Here is a 19,135-nt window from a genome sequence, read left to right as displayed (position 1 = left end):
AATAAATACAAATGAAATAAAACAGCATATAAACACAATTTAGGGCAGCAGTGGCTCAGTGGTAGAGCACCGGAAGGTTGGTGGTTCGATCCCAACTCTTCCCTAGTCATTGTTGTGTGTCCTTGGGCAAGGCACTTTACCCGCATTGCCTCCAGTGCACTCACTGGTGAGTGGCGCTACTTGCTGGGCAGCCTTAAGCAATTTCTCTGATGGGATTATTAAAGTATTTCAAAATTTAAAAAAAAATCACAATTTAAAACAAACAACAAACAATTACCATTTCTACCTAATAAAGAAAAAGGATTGGTAATGCTTCCAGGCCTGCAGTGACTTATAGTCCCAATCAAAATATGTGCATATTATTAAATTACACAAAAGTGACATTCGGGGAATGTGACTTTTAGGGTCCTTGCAAGTCAACTATCCAATTTGCCTACTAATCTTGCTATAAAACTCCCATTAGATTAGATTCCATTATGTCTTTTTTTCCCATAAAACATTAATGTACTGACTTTGTTGTTGATATTTCAATATATTACATAAATTGCAAAATAAGAAGGCAGATTATTTCTTTTTAATTTACTTACTATTCACTACATATTTGTTCGCTGCACATTGACAGCTCCCTTGATTACTCTAGCCTTTTATGCACTTGCATGTGTTTTATTGTTCTACGTCTAGATATGTTGCTGTATCTGTGTTTGTTGTGTCTCCTATTGCTTAAGCCACACTTTGAATATACAAAATGTTCAGTTTCTACTTCTTCTCACAGCTGTGCATTTTCATGCACTTTCTCTTTTTAAACACATGGTGGCAGCATATATCTATATTGTGACAAAAAGTGGTGAAGGTGAATAGGTAACTTTTTAAGGATAAGACACTGTAGATGTAAGTCTGACAGAGGTACCTCCTTTTGTTGTTATTTTAGCATCTCTCCAATGCTACACAATTGTTTGTGGCAGCTGCACACAGTATAACATAATAAAAAAGGTAATAAAAATGTGGTCAATGGACCATTGTACTGGAGGGATTTAGACACCAGGCCATCAAGCACTTATACTGTATTTATTTAGTCTGACAAAACCTTTTAGTTTGCAAAATTAAAGATAAAAATCCACAAAACAAGTAAACTAACACACCAAAAACTGTTCTTTCAGTTTCTATAATGTGAAAACTTGCAAGTTTCAGACTTCAGTGACTGGATATCAGGGGATGATATTGGTTGAAATGACTCTGGGCAGATTCCTGTGTAGTGAGTGTACGGTGAGTTGCAGCTCTGACATGATGTTGGTGCATGTGAGCATCAGGTAAAGCGCTGCGTGCAGCTGTAGGAGTGACGGTTGGCTCCAGCAGGTGTTTAGACGCAGCAGCAGGTCAGACCAGCTCACCGGGACTGCTTCACTCTCATTCAAAGAGCCTCCTCTGGTAGTAACTACCTCTTATTCAGGTAATCGCATCATTGATCGCTCTGTGGTATCATGGATCATCGTTAGGAGTAGGATCTAATCACACGTTTGGAAATGTATCTTGTGTTGTAAAGATCACACCGCGTGAAATTTAAAAAGGAGTTTGAGGGACGCCGGTGATTAAAACGGTAGGTTATGATTTTATTTTTAATTCTTCAAGTTATTGGCAGTCGTTCCTAACTGGGAAGAGCGTCAGAACGGCTACGGAAGCATCAACAGTCGGTAACCAGGGCACAACCCCGCCCCTTGATTAGCTAGCAGCTGGCTAGCACCGGCTTGGTAGCTGCTAACTGCTAACTCCACCAGTTTTCGCAGCACAATTAGTGGATTTTAAAGATATAAACACTTTCTACCCATACCCTAAGACAATACTGTGATACATTTAAAGATATTGCTATTTTATACAAGATAAACGGCAATTAGTTTGTTAGCCCTAAACAACTCATTGTCCCATGAGCCTTTGCCGTTCTTATGCCGTTTAACCCTTTTGGGAGCTGTAGTTTATTACGATAGATTACCAGGATTTGGGGAAATTTGAAGAAAATAGTTTCGAAATAGGATGTTTGTGTAAATAGTATAATTAATTTATTCAATGATATACTTTTATTTTACTTTTCTTTTTATCTGAACGCAAATAGACACTGTGAATATACAATATGTAAAATTTACAGGAACAGCAACAAGTAATATAGAGGAAATAGTCCTGCTGATACTGCAGATTGTGTTGCAAAATACAATATTACATTTAATTTGATAATTTAGCAGCCACATGTTTGGCTGCTTCACTATTTTTATAGATTTATTTATTTATTTATTTACATATTTATATGTTTATAAATACTTTATTATAAGCTTGTAAAAAGACAATAGCTAGGCCAGCTGTCACATAAAGGTGGCAGTGCAGATTAGAAATATATTTTTCTGTTCATCTATTTTACAAAATATTGAATAACAATTACGTAAGAAACAGTGAAAAATGTTTTTTCGTGTTTAAAGTTTTACACATGATGACATTAAAAATGTTATATATTGCTTAGATTTAAATTTCCCACCAGAGTATACAATACTTTAAAAGAAACTCCCTCTCTCAGCAATAAAATATGCATTCTGTGTAACGCACCCTTTGATAAGGCTTGAGACAGTGTCTCTGCAGAGTGTGGGATGAGACAGAGATGAGGATGTCATGGCCAAGAGTAACCTCAGTGCAGGGTGCATCAGCAGTGAACACATCCTGCAGCATTTCAGAATGTGCGCATGGGTACACTGGATCAGCCGGCCTCTGGTTGTCACATGATGCTGTGGTGTGGTGGCTCAGCTTTTGCATCTCTCATAGCAATTGGTTGACACTGATCTTTCTATAAAGCCACGACGGCACACATTTGTGACCTCATATGAGCATTAGTTATTTTAAAAAAAAAAATTTACAGTAAGCCACGCACATTTAAAAAAAAAGAATTACATATGATAATATTAACATAAATAGCTGCTGTGCATCTACAGACTCTTGTGAATGTCCTTGTAGTTTTCTTTATAATCAAAGAGTGGCTAAAATCTCATATTTCATGGCAGGTCGAATGTATAAATTCTCTTCTCATGGAACTTTGTGTGGTTTCTGCTTCCTCTGCTTGAACTCTTTGACCTACTGAAGGAGGAAGTTTTGGGGAAACTGTGCAAAAGAAACTCCTTCATTAAATCTGACTTCTTTTTAACCTGTAGTGTTGCTTGATAATGTAAAAGTCTGAGTCTCGGCCCTAATTTCCATCACAGAGGAATGCTGTATATGAGGAACTATGGCCTGTTTGGTTCTGTGCTTTATTTACATACTTTTGCAGAAGTACAGTGTTTGCTAACATTAACTGTTTTTTGTCATGGGCAGTTTATTTTCCGTTTCTCTTCCTTGACTCGTTTCTCCTTTAAAGTTGGAGTCTTCCTAGAATAGCAGGTCACCTCTAAAAAAAACTAGAAGTTCAGGATCAGCTTGTTAAGCAGTGCAAATGTGTCGGCAGTCTTTTCTCTGATGATCAATGGTTCAAGGTTGGATGCTTTTATGTTGGCCCAATTTCTGTCAAGTCAAACATTGAAATGTTGAATGTTGGTGACAAATTGCAGATAAATATCCCACAATCTATCTCCAAGAAGGGCAGGTTGTCCCTGGACATGCCAAATAAACTTCTCGCAGTGTTATTGCATGTTATCACATCATTGAGCTGGTCAACTGATCTCCTATGGGGTGACAGCCTTCCAGGACTGGAATAATCTTCCAGGTTTTCTCTGCCATGTAGCCCCTTTCTCTTCTCTCACTGAATAAAATTAGATATTTTGAGAGGCCATTTTGGAAATGTAAAGACATTTCTTGTTATCTTTTTCATTTTTTTTCATTTAAAAAAAAATAATCTGCAGATAAATGAATGATGACTAACAGGGAATACTTCAATTGGTTCAAATCATCTTAAATTTAAGGAGGACTGAAAGATATTTATAATTTAGTCGTTTATAATGTAGTCGTCTTCTTTGCATTCTGCATTAGTCATATTTCAGGCAGTGGAAAGTTAAAAAGGTGAGCCAGCACAGCTGCATTTTTAGTCCTCGTGCAGTGTCCGATAGTAACCTCAGTCAGGATATCTGCAACGTGTATGTGTGCAAGGCGGTATCTCTGTAAGGGGGATGGGCTTCATAGCATCATCTCTCAAGAGTGAATGTGTGTGTGTTTCCTCACAGCAGCTTCCCCCCACCTTATTCATTTGGTTTGCGTGGCCTTATTTGGGTGTGTGGTGTGAGCAGTTTGAGCCAATCAGATTGCTTTGGGATAAGTGTGTGTGTGTGTGTGTGTGTGTGTGTGTGTGTGTGTGCGTGGGGGGGGGGGGTAAGAATGGAGGAAGCTGGCAGGCCTGTCTGGGTGTGGTTTTCAGGAGGAGGGACCTATGAAGCCGGCGACTGTTTGAAAATGAATGATTCTCTGCTGTAGCTGAAGACCGAGTGGTTGGTTGGACTATTTGTGTGTGTTTAGCAGCAAATTAAGGCATTTTTTTTAGAAAGGAAAAGAGGAGAAGATTTTAAAAAAAAAAAAAAGCTCTTAAAACCAGCCAAGAATTGGTTTCCAGCAATGCACTGTGAGTATTACAGCTTATTTTACATATTCATCTCTTTTAACACTGAGCTCCAGCTTTCACTGTCATATCAGGTTTGGTAAGAAACCAATTTGTAATGATTTCAAAGGGAAAACATTACATGTTCATATCATACATGGTATGTAAATTTAATATGAATTAAGGTGAATTATGTTTTTATCCTGTAGTCTGGTATGTGGGGTTATTATTTGTTTTCTGACATTTTGTTTTCACACTTACAATTCAGTCTCTTTTTGAGCTTGATATAAACATAGTATTAAGTCTGTAAATGTACATTGTGGTTGAATTATGTGTCTCAGCTACCTTATGACAACATGTGCTCATCAGGTCTCTTGCTAAAAGGGTGTAACCCAACCAGCAGATCGCTGTGCTTTTTCCTTATTTTAAAGGGATTCTTTTGAAGCCTTGTGTTTTTAAAGGGTCTGCAATGGCTCACAAATATTTTAGAATAAGACCAAGACTGCACAACGAGGATGCTAGAGGATTACACCCATTTGTAAACTGTTCCCCTGGGTGCTGCTCAGCTGCAGCAGCTTGCTGGGGCTGAGGATGCAAATCACCAGGACGCCGAAGAAGAGAAATTCAGTGTATTTCTTTTGTGTTTGGAGGAACAAGGCTAGGTTTCAGACAGTCAAGTGGAGCTGGTTGTTATGTTAGACAGAGCATGGAAGACAAAAATGAAGGGAGGGGTGGGGTTCTGTCTGTTCTGTTTGACAGGGGATTAACCTAACTGAAGTTTGCAGGCATGGTGGTGTAGTAATAGGGAGGGGGAGCCCCTTGTTGGTATGGGGTTTGAATGGTGTTTTTTATGTTAATTTTAAAGACACACTTGGCTCCTTGTCTAGTCGTCAGCGAAGAATATAAGAGGTTTAAGTGTTGTTATCTTCCCAACTGTTGCTGCGTTTTCTCTGTATGAATGGAACAGCTGTTGCTATGAACGCCATAATCCTCTCCTGATTGCATGAACGCAGTACGCCTATACAACAGTGGCAGTTTGCGCAGTGGTGCTAAATCTATCAGTTAATTGATCCTTGCCATTGGCTGTGCAGCCATGTGATAAGGACACTTATCACACAAGATGGGAAGCAAAAAAGGCTTTCTGTCTGTCTGGAATATAACCCTAACCCCTAACCCTACTATGTAACCAGAGGCAGGTTACATAGTGAAATTAACCCAGACGTCTTGTGTCAGATCCTTGTTTTACTTACATTTTCAGTCTTGCAGTACATATTACACGACGAACTCCAATTTGCAACAAGCTTCTCAGCTAATTTCCAGCTGCCTCCACACGCACTTGTTCACACAACTGCAGGTTGTGTAACCACACAAACACCAGTCGTATTCTGTATACGTCGCACCTTATACATTTCCTACTACTGTGCTTCTTCTAATGAGATTTTGTGTGATGTGACATTCATGATCACTGTGATGGGCATTTTTAGACTATAGATTAACCAGTCAATTGGCTTCACAGATACTGAACATAAATTTTGTTTCTGCCTTTGTTTTTGTGCAGAATAAGCCCACAATTTTCCAATAGATGATATCAGAAAAATCACTATATATCTCATAAGATCAGGTAATATAAAAACCAAAAGTGTTTGTTTACTACATCATGCAGGGGATTTAAGGGAGCTAGTGATGTCACTGCTAGGTAAAGGTAGGTGATTGCCACACCATGTAAATGTGAGGGGCTCATGTGACATTGACTCACTGGGCTCAAACGGGTTTGAAAGAATATACAAAAAGGAAACAAGGAATAAATAGCTTAGGGGGGTTTCCAGGCTGACTTTAATCAGCCTAACCATCTCACATTACAGACTTGCATGGCTTAGAATTGATTCAACTTTTTCTCAACATCAGTGTCACGCCCTGAACCCCTGACCATAACAATGGTGAAAGAAATAAGAGGCTAAGGGGGTTCTGGGGTAAACACATACCCTAGCTCATCACAGGCTTGCCTGCCTCTGTCTATCTTTGAGTTTAATGCACTTTGTAAAACCACAACCACCCACAGCGGTGTCCTTATGAAGACCCTGGAGCTGCAAGCTCAAAAGCACGATGGAAAATATTTTGGTTTCTGCCCCCTGACCTCTCTGGAGCCTGTCTCTTTTCACATGCCTAAAGCTAATTGTCCCTGACAGGCCAGCCATGATGGGCTGTGGTCACAACAGACAGACAGACGAAGCTGCTGGTATGTGTTTTCAGCCCTCTTAAATAAACAGGTCAAACCTGTGATTTAGCAAAGAGGTGGAGTTAAGGGGGCATCACATCCAGGCAACAGTGGGTTATTGTTCAGGACTGTTTGACGAGGTTCCTGTGATGACGTAATGGCAAAAACAGAAAAAGAAATGACCACTAGCACTTCTGAAATGCTACTGATCACCTCATAATTAGAGGAGACAGTAAAGTCTCATCACCTTTATTTCTGCGGCATAAAATTAAGTTTCATAATCACATTTCTTGTTTTTCAGTAGATTTGGGTGAAGCAATGTGTTTTTAGGAGGCATTTTGGCCAAGCATGGCAGTCCAGTATTTGTAAAAATACAATGTTATCTGTAGCAAGACTTTGTGAGCTGGGCTCCACATGTTCCTCACACTATGTCAACACAATAGTATTGACAAAGTCAATGTTTGCTCATAAAAGTCCTATCAAGTAATCTCTTGTGTGCATGATATGCACCTTTGCGTTCTGTTTTCATTCAGCAAAGGTCACCATATTGTCACAGATCAATAATATGTGGAGTCTGCTGTAGATCTTTCTGACATTTGAGTCTGAAGGCAAAGTGTCAAACAGGGATGGGTGTGTACAAACATTACTACGGCGACAACTGCTGCTAGAATATGACCTAACAACACTTAGACGTTACTTTTGTGAGTACTACAAGCAGCCCCCGTCACACATTGGTGTTGGTTTAACTGCGTGGCAATTAGACGAGAAGAGCAAAGATCTTTAGTCAGTTAAGATGCCATTTTTCAGTTCAGATTGAATTTTAGTCCCAGAATGAAACATGTACCTATATAATAAAGCCTAAATAGGTGCTTTAAAATGTATGTTTGACATTGTCTGACATTGTGTTTATATGAGAAGTAATTTAACCAAGAAAAAAGCCAAACAAAAAAAAAATCACAGATTTAAATAAACAGGCAGTAGAATTGCCTGTGTTGTCATGGCAATATGTATTTTTACACCACCATATCAGGGACATATTTTACATCATGCTGACACATTTTAAGATTTTTTTCCAAATAATTTCATGCAATAAAATGACGTGGCTGTATATCATTGCCACCACAAAGTCTGAAAACACAGCTAAATGTGTTTCTCTTCCTGAAAAATACTGAATGCTTCTTAGTCATCGTCCTTGTTATGGATGTTGTTTTGTTTATTAAAGCTAACACGCCTCCTCTCTTTCAGTGACTGTGTGTGAGCCCACCGACATGTCTGAAGCTGGGGTGATGGAGCCATCTCGAGCAGGCGGCTTCCTGGAGTGTGGTGCAGGACACAGTGTAGCTTGCCTCAGTGATGCTGTTGTGGACACAGCAAAGTATGATACTGATTAGTAATCTAGAAATAACTTCATATTTATTATATTACTGATATCACAGATGAGGGTATGTGCTGTCAGCAGGCTGAGAGCACATAACCTGTTTTTCCTTCAGTACAGCACACACAGCAGAGTTCTTGGCCTCTGGGATGCAACAATCCCCTTTAACAATCCTCCCACCTGTGTAAAGTGACGTGTTTTTTCCCCTCCTGTTCTTTAGTGAGTCTTCCGAGGAAGAGTCTACAGGGGAAAGGGAAGAGGAGATTAGCGCCCATGATGCAGTCAGCAGCAGCACCAAGACTACAGAGGTCCTTGCTGAGCAGAGTTCAAACACACACACCGGTGAGACCTGAAACATAGCCACCGGGTTTACCCTCGCTTGACTCTTCCCTGTACTCTAACATTTGTGAGGGTACACAGCATGAAAGGTTAAAATAACTATAAGACTATAAAAGTATTTTCTTGTCTCTGTGCTGGCTCTAGCTGCTGAGATCAGCACATGTGACTGTGATGCCTTTCCTGAGGAAGCAGACCAAACTGAACTCCACATTCTTTGGCAGAACAAACTTGACTTCCCTTTTCCTGCCTGTAAACTCCTATTTGACATTCTTTCCTGCCTTCGTCACTAAGGGGAAAGTGTATCTTGTTGTCCATAAATTAGATAGATAGTTATACTTTATTGATCCTGCAGAGGAATCAGAAGCAAAGAACATAATAGAACAGAATTACTCAAAATATAGTAAGTTAAAGCAGGTCTGGCAGGTCTTATACTAATAATTTCAATAAATAATTAGAAACAGACTTTATACAACCAAACAGTATATTGTGCAAACAAAATTAAATAAAATAGTGCAGCAGAAGTTCTGCTAATGCTACTACTGCTCGAACAGTCAGGACAAAATAATCTTAACAGCTCAATGTAGCGATAGCCAGCTGTTTGTGGTCATAAATCCACTATACACACCAGAACATCCTGTTGGCAGTTGGGTCAATATTCTGACAGTAAAAACCACAACATAGATAAGAACCGTCCCTGCATGAATTTTTACAACCTGCTGATATTTCTGTTGACACCAAAGTAATTGGTATCGTGGATACAGCAAATGTAGGTCAATAGGGTACAAGACATGGTGGTGAACTGACAGGTTGCAACTATATAAATGCAGTATGTAAAGATTATTTAAATCACTCTAAAAATGAAGACTAACAGTAGGTGCTCTAGCTTGACCAGGACATTTTATCCTAAAAACAGGATAACGTGCTGCAGTATACTGATGTACAATTAAATAAGTATTCAGGACAGGAAGTTTCATGTTTTCATGTAATAATGTTATGGGTCTTATTAAGTTTTTATAATGCTGAAATAATATTGACCTTCCTGTTCTGGCTAATCTGACGTGATAATTTACTGTTGCTCATTTGGACCTCACTGTGTGATGGTTCCCAGCTCTGTTGTCAGGGGGTGAAGATTAGTTTTGCTCATTTGTTTGGTTGCCTATGTTTGTGTGTAGCTTTACTAGCATGCCAGAAGGTGAATGGCATCCCTTCTAATGCCACAAATACAGGATGTCTGTTTTAACTCACACAGAGATGAGACAAGCAAGAGGTTGTAGCAGTCACTGTGGTCCTGTAGTTTCTGAATGTCTTTCTCACCATTTCCAGCAAATGCACGGCGCCCCAACTCCCTGTCTGTGTCAGTGGCAGCAGAGCCACGTGTGTGGACAACACAGCGCGATGCAGAGGTCAAACTGAGGATAGGGGAGTCTGGTCTGGCTGCGGAGACACCTTTGACTATAAACCAGATGTTTGTCTCAGCTGTGGAGCATTTTGGGGACTACACAGCTTTGAGTTGGAAGGAGGGTGAGCAGCAGAAGAGCCTGAACTACAAAGAGTACTACCAGAGCTGCTGCACCGCTGCCAAAAGCTTCCTGAAGGTGATTATTGTGATTATTATTTTAAGGACCAGAAAATGATTCTTCAAGTGTTTGTGTCAACAGGGTTGACAGAAAATAGGTGATTGGTCCACATATAGTAGTCACCCATCTCATCTGATTTGACAGTCACACAATTAACTGTGCTTGAATAACATAACTGTAGTTTGTCCACTCAACCTGAGTTACACTTTTTTCCCCTCAGTATCAAAGGATTTCTGTTTGGTTTTAAAACAATAGACTTTGATTTCGGTCGGTCTAGACAACACAGAAGCCAGCATGAGGGAGCTGAAACATCAGCCAGACAGAACAGCAGCTCAGCACAGGCCTCAGCTGTTCAAACAAGACAGAGCATGCTGTTGTTTGTTGTGAAACGCAACACAGCTAGTCTGTATGGAGCCGTGTACACACAGATACGTGCAGACTAATGCACATGAACTAAGACCTGTTTTTGGTCACATGATCCAAGCTCACAGTGATTAAAGTTCTTCTTAACACACCACACTTCAGCTTCCATCTGCTGAGTCTAATATTACATTTCAGCCACTGCCATTATTATTTAATGAGTTCACTGCTATTTAAACTTGGCATCAGTTTGCATTATGACTGTCACATGTATAATGAAGCGGTGTATTTGCCTCCATAGTTACAGCTGCCATGGTAATAAGCTTCAAGCAGCACAAATCACAGATCAGCAGATCTGCAGCTTGGCTCTTCAGAGACATTATCTCAAAAGATAATTTGAGAATAAGCATGGGGTTAAACATCTCCCTGTCTCCCCTATCGCAGAAGATTTAGTAAATAAGTACTAGCCAAATTATTGTTTTTATTATTATTTAATTTAAAAATAATATCTTGTCTTTTTGCAGCTTGGTTTAGAGCGCTACCATGGTGTTGGGATTCTGGGCTTCAACTCAGCTGAGTGGTTCATTGCAGACATTGGAGCCATTTTAGCTGGGTGAGTGACATCATCATCCCTGAACTTTACATCACTGTCACCTAAGAAATCAATGCTCCCTGACTATGCAGAGCTCCCAGGTTTTATTGGCAGCTCTGTATATGAACACTATGTGTCAGTGTATATATTTACATTCCTTGCATACCAGAGTGAAGCTATCTGTGAATAGAAATTTGAGCGTGCCAGAAAACGACCTTTAGGATCATTCCTTTCAGCACGTAGCCTCTTGGCTTAAAGACATCATGATTGATGCGAGTGGTGGAAACGTGACGGCTGAGTCTATTCATCTAAAGCGCTGCACACAAGGGGCAGCTTTTAGGGATTTTTAAAATGAAATGGTTTATCTTATGCTACTATTAGAAGTAAGAATATAGGAAACATGAATTCCAGCTAAACCTCTCTGAAGGTTCCAGTTGAATACAATTTTTTAAAAAAAAGGTAGAAGCATTTTATAAAAAATATGATCAATTTGTGTGATACAAATGTGTTTTTTCATCCCTTTTTTCAACTGTTATGATCTCACAGCCACCGAATAAGTGCGCTCTAAGAGCCAAATTCTATTTTTCTGAACATTTTCTGTACATATAAGTTTTAACTAAATGTACTTTTAAATGCAGGACTTTTACATATTACTGATTATTTATGCATTGCTGTTTTATAAAATCAATTAGGCGTTATTAGTTTGATCACATGCATCTCTGCTTTTGTGACTGCATAAATATCCAGTGTTAGGGCCCCTCTACAGAAACTAAACCATGTATGTGTTATACAACAGGCTCTAAGGAAGCCAGAAACCAAAACACTTCAGCAAATTAAAAAGCAATTGGTCAGAGCTTCGCTGGCTGAGCTGCTTATATCAACAAACATCTGTTCTCATGCGAGTGTGATTTTTTTTTTTAATGCCGTCTGTACAAGTAAATTCTGTTTACTGCAGTTCTTAGAGAGCCGTCGTGTGAACAGGTTCAAAACTCGAGCTACTGATTCCTACTCTCAGCTCAAACCTGTCAAACCTGATCATTGATAATAATCAGAAATATGTCAACATATTTCAAGTCCTACGTGTCTCACTAATACTAAGAATTGAAGGCTTGGTGAGGCTGATGAAACTATGCTGCTGCAGGATCACGTAGTTTCTATTGTCAATAGGAACAGTGCAGTTAAAAACTGAACAGAAACACAACAACAGGAATTAAGTACTGTTAGTGGAGACAGATCAGGGGTTTTACTCAAGGACACACGTTTTAAACTGCAAATTAAAAGTGCCTTAGATTGGGATCCAGTACTATGAGACTAGAATTTTACAAAAATCCAGGATAACCGATAAATCTAAAAGAGTAACTTAGCAGTAAAGTTTCTGGAGTATCAGGTTTGGTAGATTGAAACTAAACTGGAACTCTCTCTTGTCTCTTACAGTGGGTTTGCTGTGGGCATCTACACCACTAACTCTCCTGAGGCATGCCAGTATGTAGCAGACAACAGCAAGGCTAATATCATTGTGGTGGAGAATCACAAACAACTGCAGAAAATCCTTCAGGTGAGTCCAGATTCATACACATGATAAAGCATGAACTGGCAATTTACACAACAATCATCCCTTTCCTTTCCAACAAGCCTTTCCTTTATTAAAATATTAGTCTATGTTTTGTCATTCACTAATGGTAACTATGCTGTTATGTATTGTGTTTGTTCACAGGTTGAAGACAAGCTGCCACACTTGAAAGCTATCATCCAATACAAAGATGCACTAAAAGAGAAGAGACCAAATCTGTACACAGTAAGCACGCACTCTAACATGGATTTAAATAAGTGGTGTGTTATCTGTAAGAAACACGCTGAGTGGTCTTCTGTGGCATGTGTAACAGTGGGCGGAGTTTATGGAGCTCGGACGTGACGAGCCAGATGCCCAACTTGATGAAATCATTGCCAGTCAGAAGCCCAACCAATGCTGCACGCTCATCTACACTTCAGGCACCACAGGCCAGCCCAAAGGAGTCATGCTAAGCCACGATAATGTAAGTTACCTGATATATGTGTGTCTGTTTATATCCTGAAGTGTCACATGTTTGGTGCCTGACGAGAAAAACACACTCCTTTTGTGTTTGGCGCACAGTTAACACCTCGAGGAATTCAAAGCCCCTTTTTTATCATCACTACCTAAGGTCCTTTTAAACCACACAGCCAGAAACCAAGCTGTAACCCTGTGAAGCTAAACATTTAAATTTAATGCACTAAAGTAGCTTTTATATTTTATGTTACTTTATATTTGTATGCCACTACAATGTACTTTGACTCAGCTGTATTAATCTGACAATAATACCTTTAACATTTAACATAAAATAACACAAAACGCTTAATGGGCCTTTCTAAATCACATCACATGTGCAGTTATTATATTCGGCCTGTGGGTGTTCACGCATAACAAAATATGCATAGTAGTTCAAAACTGTCATTAAATTGGTGCCAGACTGTCGGACTGAATGTCTTAAACTATGGTTTTATTCTGCATTACGTTCACCTATGAAGACTTGACACTATTCCATATATGGTCAGTCATATATATCCCATATATAAATCAATCAAAACAGCCTGATTTCAATCGTGTTTCCTTCTCTTTCTGCTCAGATAACCTGGACCGCGCACTCCACCTCCAACCATGTGCGTCTCACAGACGCCACTGAGGCTCAGGAGTCAGTGGTTAGCTATTTGCCCCTGAGCCACATCGCAGCTCAAATGGTTGACATATGGGTGACCATGAAGGCCGGAGGTGCGACCTACTTTGCTCAGCCAGACGCCCTGAAGGTAGCGACTGCATTTCTGTATTTAAATTGTACACAAACATGGGGATACACAAAATAAACACCCAGGAGCCCGTTTGTTAGGGGTTCCCTAGAGACGAGTCTAAAGTCTGCTTCTATAATGGATATAATGTTGTGAAATTATGTTTCAACAAGTCATAAGTACTCACACATACACAGGTCAACATAATCGTAACCACATACAGCAGAAAACTGACTTTGTCCTGTTGGTTTGTGTGGTGGGTGGGTTTTATGTTGCTGTGACCTCTAGAACACTCTGAAGCTTCTGTTACTCTGTAGTGGAAGAGTAGAGATTTATGTGTCAACATGTAAACAGCCATGTCAGCATGGTTAGCACCAGCAACATTTTGGCCACATCTGCCACTCCACAACATTGCCTCTACGTAAACAGGACCAGATAAAGGTGCTTACTTCAATGTCACAAGCAAAAAAGTCTGCAGCTTCATCTGCTCTGAACTCATCAGCTCACAATAATGCAGCCCGTCTTAAAAAACTGATTTCACATCCTTTAACCCCCCACCAAGCATGTGCATCCTCCAGAATCATTTTATCTGCGATCCGTTATGCTGAGTTGTTCCCGCACAGGGACTGTTTTGTGTTTAGTCGTCACTCCTGCATTGGCATGTACACAATTTAAGTGTTAGGAGAAGCAGATGAACAGATAAATATTCTGTGGAAGGGAACTCAAGTGGCTAACACATGACACAAACAGAAAAGACTAACTTGTCTGTTTTTTTAGGCACGTTGCTTTATCAGATGTAGTTTGTAATGACTTTTTTTTTAAATCAGGGTTCACTGGTAAACACCCTGAAGGAGGTGCGACCCACAGCCTTCATGGGTGTCCCACGTGTCTGGGAAAAGATGCAGGAGAAGATGAAATCGGTTGGAGCAAAGTCTTCCACAGTACGCAGGAAAGTGGCTGCCTGGGCCAAAGACGTCGGTCTGCAGACTAACCTGACCAAAATGAACCAGTATGTATAAATTATGAAATCATAGCTTCATTTTTAGTATGTGAATTATTCCTTCCTGTGCTATTTCTTTCCTGTCAGTACTTCTCTCTTATGAGAAGTCACTGCACTTGCAGGAATATCGGTTAAACGTGATTGGGACACATCATCTCACACTTTTGTCTCCTCAGATCTGCAGCAGCAGGCCGTACACCATTCAGCTACCACATAGCAAAAAAGCTTGTGTTCAAAAAAGTGCGCAAGGCACTGGGCCTGGACCGATGCACCAAGTGCTACACAGGCGCCGCTCCCATTACCAAAGACACCCTGGAGTTTTTCCTCAGCCTCGATATCCCTCTGTATGAGCTGTACGGCATGAGCGAGAGCACAGGACCTCACACCATCTCTCAACCCGATGCCTTCAAGCTCACCAGGTACACCTTTTTGTTTCCATTCATTTGATGTGAAGACACATTGATTGGTGGTCAGTTACACAAGTTTTGTTTGACATGCAGTTGCGGCAAAGAGATCCCAGGGTGCAAAACAAAGCTGCACAACCCAGACGAGGAGGGAAACGGTGAAATCTGCTTCTGGGGTCGTCACATCTTTATGGGTTACCTCAATATGCCCGACAAGACAGAGGAGGCTCTGGATGCAGAGGGCTGGCTGCACTCGGGTGACCTGGGCAAACATGACGAGAACGGGTTCCTCTTCATCACAGGGAGGATTAAAGGTAACGAGTCTCAGGGCGCTAAATCACTTTACGGGCTTTCTTTTGCTGAGCTGAGATCATTTAAACTGATCAGTTGTCAATGTTTGCTGGCAGAGCTGATAATCACAGCAGGAGGCGAGAACATCCCTCCTGTCCCCATCGAGGATGCAGTGAAGGAGGCCGTGCCGCTGATAAGCAACGCCATGCTGATCGGAGACAAGAGGAAGTTCCTGTCAATGCTGCTCACCATCAAGGTAAAGCTGTGAGGACAGACACGGTCCTTTGATTCAGATAGCAGTGTCACTGTATTTGACTGAAATCAATCAATAAAGGGATCAGACTGCAGAGAATTTTAAACAGCTCAGCTTTGTAAACATCCAATCTTCATATGGTTCTATTTAATCTCTGATAGCAGATAAAAAAAATAGCTCTCACTGATAGCAGAACATGATAGACAAAAGTTATCTTCAGTGCTGCCCCCTGGTGGAAATTAAGGAAAACTACAACCTTCAAATTAACACTGTAAAAGCTGGACCCCACAGACAAGAAAAGTTATTTAAAAAAAAAAATGCAACTACAGATACATTTTCCCATTTTCTATCCTTCAGTGCCAGGTGCACGCTGACTCAGGTGATCCTGAGGACGAGCTGACACCAGAAGCCGTGGAGATCTGCAGGAAGCTGGGCAGCAACGCCACACGCATCTCAGAGATCGCAGGTGGCCGAGACCGAGCAATCCATGCCGCCATCCAGGAAGGAATAAACCATGTCAACGAGAAAGCAACTTCCAACGCTCAACGCATCCAGAAGTGGGTCGTTCTAGATCGGGACTTCTCCGTGAACGGAGGAGAGCTGGGTGAGTGGGACGGCAATGCAGAGTGTAGTGATAGGGAGGGTTTTTTTGCAGGAAATAATGGCTGCATACTGACTAGTGTGTATATAACAGGCTTAGGAAACTAATCTTTAGTCATATTTTGTGACTTTTTCTAGCCCCTGGAGTGCAGCAGCTTTAAACCTCAGACACTGTGACTGCTGTATCTGAGGCGTGGAGGTGAATCTATGGGACAAACTGCAGCAGTTTAACCTGCATCCTCTGCTTGTCTTTCAGGTCCTACCATGAAGTTGAAGCGGCCGGTGGTGGTGAAGATGTACAAGGAGCAAATTGACAACTTCTATAAGGAGTTAGCAACTCCCACAACTCCCGACAACCCGCTTCCTCCCAAATAAGTGTGCTGCGTGTGCAGTAAGCTCCACAGTGTCTGTCCACCTCATTTATCCCACCTCTGTCTGAGGCCCTTTTGGCTCCTGTATAGACATTTTTTGAATGCCTTAAGCTGTGGTTGTTCTGTGTGGGTTTACATTTGTGATTGTTGTACAGAATAGAATATGACAAGAAGCCATTGTAAAATAGCTTTATAATTATACATAAGGAGAATTCAGCTATTTATCTGTGTTTCTGGGATGACGTTACGTTATTTATTTTCGGTTTTGCCAAAGTTTACATTTACCAAATGAAGAAAAATTTCATGTGAATTGCTTACTGGTTTCTCTTGTTTCTTTTTTTATGTGTTCCAAAAGGTTAAATGTATCTCATGTCATTAAGCCATATCTCTTTGTCAGACTGTATTCTGACTCATCTCTCACTGTAATTTTGTGGAATAATGTAAATATGTTTGGCCTTTGTTTGTTTCGCATTATTTAAATTTGATTTTCAACCACTTAGTCAACAGCCCAGACATGTCATGCATCTTTTTTTTTGCACTCGGTGTACATAAATTAGATTATATGTCAGTTTATTGGACGATTGCCACACGTTATAACTTCAAGTAAATGTCTGTAACCTCCTTGATGACATATCATACACATTTAGGATGTCATTGTTGTATATGAAGTAGCTGTATATAAACATATTAAAAGGAATGATTTGAGGTTAGTTCAGGGTAAATCAGAGAAATATTGATTAAGGAAATGATGGTGATTCAGAGTGCAGAGGTGAGTTCAGTTCACCTGACAGGCAGCTGGATTTACCTGACCTTATATACCTGTGATAATAGTATCAGGGGGGTGAAAGGATGCAAAGCAGACCTGAAAACTGAAAACATGTGTGATGATCAGTTATGGAATAAAAACTTTTAAAAGTTAATTTTTAAGCCCATTTTTTTCTAGGAGAATATTTAATTAATTGTCAATGTAATGTATCTAAGACAACAGCAGCCAAATGTACACACAAATGTACATTATGAGCTTCACGATGTGCTGTATGAGATGTTTAACCGATACTTTGGAAGATTTAATGCGCCGAAATGTTGATTAGCATAACAGTAACATAGCAGCCTTCCCCAAAAACATGCAGTTACTCAATATGCTGCAACTTTCAGCACGTATTTATACACAAATCATAAAAATAAGTACGCCGAATTACAGATCAATGCCTTATTTGTTATATTAGACATTGAATTTACTGACAACTATTTCTGAGTTACTGTGAAACAAAGAAATCGTAAAAACTGGAGGATTATCAAGGAACTTCTGAAGTTTTTGATTTTTATCAACAGATATCGTCTAAAGCTTTCTTTTAAAGCTGCATTTGGTTAATGTCAATTACACTTCAAACACACAGTAACTTACCCCGAATGATGAGCGCTGAGATTCGCTGAAAACCTCTTCATCATGTTAACTTTTCTTAAAAATGTCCGCAGTGAACAGGAACACAGGAAGCGCAGGACGTGGTGCTGTGAGGCCTGCAGCACCCCCTTCTGGTAAAGGACTGTAACTGCAGGGAAAAATAAAAGCTAAGACTAAGACCACAACAACCTGTAAAACACGTGTCCATTATGCAAAATGTTGTTATACGTTATTAAATTGACCTTTATATATATATATATATATATATATATATATATATATATATATATATATATTAAAATGTTTTTTTACATATATTTATATTTTATATATATATTTTTAAAATGAAAGGCAGCCGGTGTGATGTAACTATAGCTGCCAAGGTCCAAGGCTGTTAGTGACCAGTCAATGTGGGTTAGGCAATAAAACTTTACTTAAAATTACTTAAAATGCTTGAACACAGTTATGTTATTTTGTGCTTAAATTTGGTGTCAGTGAAAAATCATAATTAAGCTTAATGACAGGCTGCTGTGACACCAAAAATGTCTTCAGCATAGGATTTCATGCTGATATTTATTGCAATTATAAAAATCCTGTCACTTAAAGTGTTAAGAGTTTTTATGACCTCTAGTGGAGATATAGCAACACCACAATCATCAGACTTGTTGACTGAATTCTGCAAAAGCCTCACTTTTAGTTCAAACACACCCACACACACAAACAGAGGTATTTTCAATTTTAAGTTTGTGCCACAAATAAACTGAATACATCCTGAAGCGACTGTATAGGAAGCGCCTTTGTCACAGCAGACACTGGTGTAACCATTAACATTGTCTCTGTTCACTGACCCAGCATATAGAACGCCTGGACCCTGAAACCAAAGCAGCTAAATGGCGTCCATCCGTTTTATTTTCTAACACCTGTGCTTCTACTGAAACGGCCTCTGTGTTTTATCTCAGCGCAAAGCTGAGTCACACAGCACAATTTATTGATCAGCCTTCACCA

The 19,135-nt window shown here is 39.9% G+C and overlaps 1 protein-coding gene and 1 long non-coding RNA gene across 5 annotated transcripts; one reads left to right on the top strand and one right to left on the bottom strand.

Annotated features, from left to right (window-relative positions):
* Positions 1-1,284: 1,284 nt before the first annotated feature.
* acsbg2 (acyl-CoA synthetase bubblegum family member 2) lies at positions 1,285-17,648 on the top strand. 4 transcript variants are annotated; one of them, XM_028403350.1, is made up of 15 exons: positions 1,285-1,447; positions 8,013-8,142; positions 8,363-8,484; positions 9,805-10,076; positions 10,943-11,031; positions 12,445-12,565; positions 12,725-12,805; positions 12,894-13,043; positions 13,654-13,830; positions 14,637-14,818; positions 14,986-15,228; positions 15,310-15,527; positions 15,621-15,760; positions 16,115-16,361; positions 16,614-17,648. In XM_028403350.1, the coding sequence occupies exons 2-15, from the start codon at positions 8,036-8,038 to the stop codon at positions 16,730-16,732; spliced, it is 2,268 nt and encodes a 755-aa protein (XP_028259151.1). In that variant the 5' UTR covers positions 1,285-1,447; positions 8,013-8,035; the 3' UTR covers positions 16,733-17,648. The 4 variants fall into 4 exon arrangements, with proteins under 4 accessions (XP_028259151.1, XP_028259150.1, XP_028259149.1 ...); XM_028403349.1 differs by lacking the exon at positions 1,285-1,447 and adding an exon at positions 1,461-1,594; XM_028403348.1 differs by lacking the exon at positions 1,285-1,447 and adding an exon at positions 4,350-4,576.
* LOC114434273 (uncharacterized) lies at positions 7,997-18,242 on the bottom strand. The gene is made up of 3 exons (XR_003670485.1): positions 18,134-18,242; positions 8,323-8,382; positions 7,997-8,123 (listed from the first exon to the last, which is right to left on the bottom strand). It is a non-coding gene; the product is annotated as an uncharacterized LOC114434273 (long non-coding RNA).
* Positions 18,243-19,135: the final 893 nt, after the last annotated feature.

This window comes from Parambassis ranga, chromosome 4 (genome assembly GCF_900634625.1).
Source record: "Parambassis ranga chromosome 4, fParRan2.1, whole genome shotgun sequence".
In the NCBI taxonomy this organism is placed as follows: Eukaryota; Metazoa; Chordata; class Actinopteri; family Ambassidae; genus Parambassis; species Parambassis ranga.
This window is presented reverse-complemented; position numbering and strand designations above follow the sequence as displayed.

Bases quoted from the DNA above. Each gene is read 5' to 3' on its own strand.
- acsbg2 (XM_028403348.1), top strand. The intron at 15,229-15,309 runs GTACACCTTTTT...TTTGACATGCAG, and splicing joins GATGCCTTCAAGCTCACCAG to TTGCGGCAAAGAGATCCCAG. The intron at 16,362-16,613 runs GTGAGTGGGACG...CTTGTCTTTCAG, and splicing joins CGTGAACGGAGGAGAGCTGG to GTCCTACCATGAAGTTGAAG.